We start from the raw sequence: 6258 nt of genomic DNA, 5'->3' as shown, positions 1-6258 counted from the left end.
CAAAACTCCCGAGATCCGACGACGTCACCATGACGTTTTGTCTCGATTTCAATTCCGAGGGCTTGCGACAGTACTCCCCGAACTTAGGGGATCCGAGTACCGAGCCGACCCCCTAAGTTCGGGTGTGTTCGGTTCTCGAGGAACCGAGCCTGAGCATCTCTACTGAAAAGGAATTAGGTTGAAGGGTAGTGAGTGATCAGCAATGAGTACTGGACTTGTGGCTATTATGCTAGTTATGTAACATTATATGATGTGGAAATGTACGATATTGTGGTGGGCACTAAGTAAGAGGCAATAAAATACAATGCACAATTCATGCCCCTTTCTGACGTCATTACGGGCTCGGTTCGCTACCTAGAGATTTGTTTTATCTGCAGTTCTGCAGCACTTGTGGCAAACCATCCTGTTGAGCTGCATTTGCCTCCAGCCACCAGCAGGTGCCGCTGTCTCCCCAGCGATGAAGCCGCAGTGGCTCCGTGACGTTAGTTTGGTGTAATAAGTTGATACAATGTATCAGTAAGAGAATGACAGCTCCGGGCGCAGAGACCTCTCCTCCCCGCACTCAGTGTCAGTGATGTCAGTGTGATTAATGTCCTGTCTGTGGTGACGGTATGGACCAGGCCTTGCGGGAGTTTGCAGCCCACCTCGGTATGTGTGCAGAGGCCCAGGGCTCCCAGCTGGCCGGGAACGAGTGGGATTTCCTGGATATCGAAATGGAGAATATCGACCTGCGCTCTCTGCCCACGTCTGTCATCTGCTGCAACCTGGACGTCAGTGTCTTCTATGATGCCCGCTGCAGGGTGAGCGCTCTGCCCATTATCCGGCCTGTCTGCCCTGTGACAGGAACATGTCTGTTGTGTGCAGGGAGGGGGTGGGGGGGACGCTGCAGTGTGTGGGGGATACAACAGTTGTATCTTATGTATAAGGGGGGGCTGTGTATAGGGGGTACAGCTCAGCTGTGTCTTATGTATACAATGGGGGCCTGTGTATAGGGGGTACAGCTCTGCTGTGTCTTATGTATAAGGGGGGGCTGTGTATAGGGGGTACAGCTCAGCTGTGTCTTATGTATACAATGGGGGCCTGTGTATAGGGGGTACAGCTCAGCTGTGTCATGTATAAGGGGGGGCTGTGTATAGGGGGTACAGCTCTGCTGTGTCTTATAAGGGGGGGCTGTGTATAGGGGGTACAGCTCAGCTGTGTCATGTATAAGGGGGGGCTGTATAGGGGGTACAGCTCAGCTGTGTCTTATGTATACAATGGGGGCCTGTGTATAGGGGGTACAGCTCTGCTGTGTCTTATGTATAAGGGGGGGCTGTGTATAGGGGTACAGCTCAGCTGTGTCATGTATAAGGGGGGCCTGTGTATAGGGGGTACAGCTCAGCTGTGTCTTATGTATACAATGGGGGCCTGTGTATAGGGGGTACAGCCCTGCTGTGTCTTATAACGGGGGGGCTATGTATAGGGGGTACAGCTCAGCTGTGTCATGTATAAGGGGGGGCTGTGTATAGGGGGTACAGCTCAGCTGTGTCTTATGTATACAATTGGGGCCTGTGCATAGGGGGTACAGCTCTGCTGTGTCTTATGTATAAGGGGGGGCTGTGTATAGGGGGTACAGCTCAGCTGTGTCATGTATAAGGGGGGGCTGTGTATAGGGGGTACAGCTCTGCTGCATCTTATGTATAAGGGGGGGGGGCTGTGTATAGGGGGTACAGCTCAGCTGTGTCATGTATAACGGGGGGATGTGTATAGGGAGTACAGCTCTGCAGTGTCATGTATAAGGGGGGGGCTGTGTATAGGGGTACAGCTCAGCTGTGTCATGTATACAATGGGGGGCTGTGTATAGGGTGTACAGCACTGCTGTGTGTAGTGGGAAAGGAGGATGGGGACTGCTGTGTATGGGTGAGTGCAGCCTGTGGGCATTGAGATCTGGAGGGTACACTGGGTATAGTAGTACTGACTGAATCTCGTGCTATACAAGATATGAGTACATTACTGATTATAATCTGTTGCTAGTAAATCACTAATGAAATGTATAATTGCACTGTGGAAAATTAACCCTTTTATACAGATATAAAAAACACTTATTGAAATAGCAAATATCAACATTTATCATTGTGGCTAATATAATATATCAAAATATTATTTCTGACTCATTCTAGCTTGGCACTATACTACTTCTGTAACTCAATATGTGTGTATATATATATATATATATATATATATATATATATATATATATATATATATATATATATTAGGGATGAGCGCACTCGGATTTATGAAATCCGAGCCCACCCGAACGTTGCGGATCCGAGTCGGATCCGAGACAGATCCGGGTATTGGCGCCAAATTTAAATGTGAAACTGAGGCTCTGACTCATAATCCCGTTGTCGGATCTCGCGATACTCGGATCCTATAAATTCCCCGCTAGTCGCCGCCATCTTCACTCGGGCATTGATCAGGGTAGAGGGAGGGTGTGTTAGGTGGTCCTCTGTGCTGTTTAGTTCTGTGCTGTTTAGTTCTGTGCTGTTTAGTTCTGTGCTGTGCTGTGCTGTGCTGTGCTGTGTTCTGCAGTATCAGTCCAGTGGTGCTGTGTCCTGTGCTCTGTCCTGCTGAGTTCCGTAGTGCTGCTGGGTCCTGTGCCGTGTCCTGTTCAGTCCAGTGGTGCTGTGTCCTGTGCTCTGTGCTTCTAAGGGCATAGTTATTTCCCCATTATTCCCAAGTTTTTAAAAAATAAAAAAAAAGTAAAAAAAAAAAAAATTAAAAAAAAAAAAAATATATAATAATTATAACCAAATTTGCAAAACCAATCCAGCAGTATAAGTCCATTGGTACTGCAATATTACAAAGTTCACACATTCTGCAGTATCAGTCCAGTGGTGCTGTGTCCTGTGCTCTGTCCTGCTGAGTTCCGTAGTGCTGCTGGGTCCTGTGCCGTGTCCTGTTCAGTCCAGTGGTGCTGTGTCCTGTGCTCTGTGCTTCTAAGGGCATAGTTATTTCCCCATTATTCCCAAGTTTTTAAAAAATAAAAAAAAAGTAAAAAAAAATAAAAAATTTAAAAAAAAAAAAATATATAATAATTATTATAACCAAATTTGCAAAACCAATACAGCAGTATAAGTCCATTGGTACTGCAATATTACCAAGTTCACACATTCTGCAGTATCTTGTGCTACATATAATGGAGACCAAAAATTTGGAGGATAAAGTAGGGAAAGATCAAGACCCACTTCCTCCTAATGCTGAAGCTGCTGCCACTAGTCATGACATAGACGATGAAATGCCATCAACGTCGTCTTCCAAGCCCGATGCCCAATCTCGTAGTACCGGGCATGTAAAATCCAAAAAGCCCAAGTTAAGAAAAAGTAGCAAAAAGAGAAACTTAAAATCATCTGAGGAGAAACGTAAAGTTGCCAATATGCCATTTACGACACGGAGTGGCAAGGAACGGCTTAGGCCCTGGCCCGTGTTCATGACTAGTGGTTCAGCTTCACCCACGGATCTTAGCCCTCCTCCTCCTCCCCCCCCCCCCCCCACAAAAAATTGAAGAGAGTTATGCTGTCAGCAACAAAACAGCAAACAACTCTGCCTTCTAAAGAGAAATTATCACAAATCCTCAAGACGAGTCCAAGGGTGTTGGTGGTTGTCAAGCCTGACCTTCCCATCACTGTACGGGAAGAGGTGGCTCGGGAGGAGCCTATTGATGATGTAGCTGGCGCTGTGGAGGAACTTGATGAGGAGGATGGTGATGTGGTTATTGTAAATGAGGCACCAGGGGGGGAAACAGCTGATGTCCATGGGATGAAAAAGCCCATCGTCATGCCTGGTCAGAAGACCAAAAAATGCACCTCTTCGGTCTGGAGTTATTTTTATCCAAATCCAGACAACCAATGTATGGCCATATGTAGCTTATGTAAAGCTCAAATAAGCAGGGGTAAGGATCTTGCCCACCTAGGAACATCCTCCCTTATACGTCACCTGAATAACCTTCATAGTTCAGTGGTTAGTTCAGGAACTGGGGCTAGGACCCTCATCGGTACAGGGACACCTAAATCCCGTGGTCCCGTTGGATACACACCAGCAACACCCTCCTCGTCAACTTCCTCCACAATCTCCATCAGATTCAGTCCTGCAGCCCAAGTCAGCAGCCAGACTGAGTCCTCCTCAATACGGGATTCATCCGAGGAATCCTGCAGCGGTACGCCTACTACTGCCACTGCTGCTGTTGCTGCTGTTAGTCGGTCATCTTCCCAGAGGGGAAGTCGTAAAACCGCTAAGTCTTTCACAAAACAATTGACCGTCCAACAGTCGTTTGCCATGACCACAAAATACGATAGTAGTCACCCTATTGCAAAGCGTATAACTGCGGCTGTAACTGCAATGTTGGTGTTAGACGTGCGCCCGGTGTCCGCCATCAGTGGAGTGGGATTTAGAGGGTTGATGGAGGTATTGTGTCCCCGGTACCAAATCCCGTCGAGATTCCACTTCACTAGGCAGGCGATACCAAAAATGTACAGAGAAGTACGATCAAGTGTTCTCAGTGCTCTAAAAAATGCGGTTGTACCCACTGTCCACTTAACCACGGACATGTGGACAAGTGGTTCTGGGCAAACGAAGGACTATATGACTGTGACAGCCCACTGGGTAGATGCATCCCCTTCCGCAGCAACAGCAACAGCTGCATCAGTAGCAGCAACTACAAAATGGCGGCTCGTGCAAAGGCAGGCAACATTGTGCATTACAGGCTTTAATAAGAGGCACAATGCTGACAACATATTAGAGAAAATGAGGGAAATTATCTCCCAGTGGCTTACCCCACTTAGACTCTCATGGGATTTGTGGTGTCAGACAATGCCAGTAACATTGTGCGGGCATTAAATATGGGCAATTTCCAGCACGTCCCATGTTTTGCCCACACCATTAATTTGGTGGTGCAGCATTACCTCAAGAGTGACAGGGGTGTGCAGGAGATGCTTGCGGTGGCGCGCAAAATTGCTGGACATTTTCGGCATTCAGCCAGTGCCTACCGCAGACTAGAGGCACATCAAAAAAGCATGAACCTGCCCTGCCATCACCTCAAACAAGAGGTTGTGACGCGCTGGAACTCCACCCTCTATATGCTGCAGAGGATGGAGGAGCAGCAAAAGGCCATTCAGGCCTACACAGCCACCTACGACATAGGCAAAGGAGTGGGGATGCGCCTCAGTCAAGCGCAGTGGAGACTGATTTCCGTGTTGTGCAAGGTTCTGCAGCCATTTGAACTTGCCACACGAGAAGTCAGTTCCGACACTGCCAGCTTGAGTCAGGTCATTCCCCTGATCAGGCTGTTGCAGAAGCAGCTGGAGAAAGTGAGGGAGGAGCTGGTAAGCCATTGCGATTACACCAAGCATGTAGCTCTTGTGGATGTAGCCCTTCGTACGCTTTGCCAGGATCCGAGGGTGGTCACTCTTTTAAAGTCAGAGGAATACATTCTGGCCACCGTGCTCGATCCTCGGTTTAAAGCGTATGTTGTGTCTCTGTTTCCGGCGGACACAAGTCTACAGCGGTGCAAAGACCTGCTGGTCAGGAGATTGTCCTCTGAAGAGGACCGTGACATGCCAACAGCTCCACCCTCATTTTCTTCCACATCTATGGCTGCGAGGAAAAAGCTCAGTTTTCCCAAAAGAGGCACTGGCGGGGATGCTGATAACATCTGGTCCGGACTGAAGGACCTGCCAACCATTGCAGACATGTCTACTCTCGCTGCATTGGATGCTGTCACAATAGAAAAAATTGTGGATGATTACTTTGCTGACACCATCCAAGTAGACATGTCAGACAGTCCATATTGTTACTGGCAGGAAAAAAAGGCAGTTTGGAAGCCCCTGTACAAACTGGCTCTATTTTTTAACTGAGTTGTCCCCCCTCCAGTGTGTACTCGGAAAGAGTTTTTAGTGCAGCGGGGAACCTGGTCAGTGAGCGGCGAAGGAGGTTGCTTCCTCACAACGTTGAAAAAATGATGTTTATAAAAATGAATAATCAATTCCTCAATGAAGTACAGCACTGCCCTCCAGATACTACAGAGGGACCTGTGGTTGTGGAGTCCAGCGGGGACGAATTGATAATGTGTGATGAGGAGGAAGTACACACTGTAGGGGGAGAGGAATCAGAGGTTGAGGATGAGGACGACATCTTGCCTCAGTAGAGCCTGTTTAGTCTGTACAGGGAGAGATGAATAGCTTTTTTGGTGTGGGGGCCCAAACAAACCAATCATTTCAG

At 47.9% G+C, this 6258-nt stretch overlaps 1 protein-coding gene across 1 annotated transcript in view; it reads left to right on the top strand.

Moving 5' to 3' along the window:
* The first annotated feature begins 481 nt into the window (after window positions 1-481).
* Window positions 482-6258, top strand: part of RCAN1 (regulator of calcineurin 1) — a 100302-nt gene continuing 94525 nt past the window's right edge. Inside the window, exon 1 of the mRNA XM_075197223.1 lies at window positions 482-800. Within this exon, the coding sequence (XP_075053324.1) occupies window positions 612-800 (189 nt within the window). The 5' untranslated portion in view covers window positions 482-611. The remainder of the gene's footprint in view (window positions 801-6258) is intronic.

This window comes from Mixophyes fleayi, chromosome 2 (assembly GCF_038048845.1).
Source record: "Mixophyes fleayi isolate aMixFle1 chromosome 2, aMixFle1.hap1, whole genome shotgun sequence".
Lineage (NCBI taxonomy): Eukaryota > Metazoa > Chordata > Amphibia > Anura > Limnodynastidae > Mixophyes > Mixophyes fleayi.
Note: the sequence above shows the minus strand (reverse complement) of the source record. Positions and strands in the feature narration are given on the sequence as shown.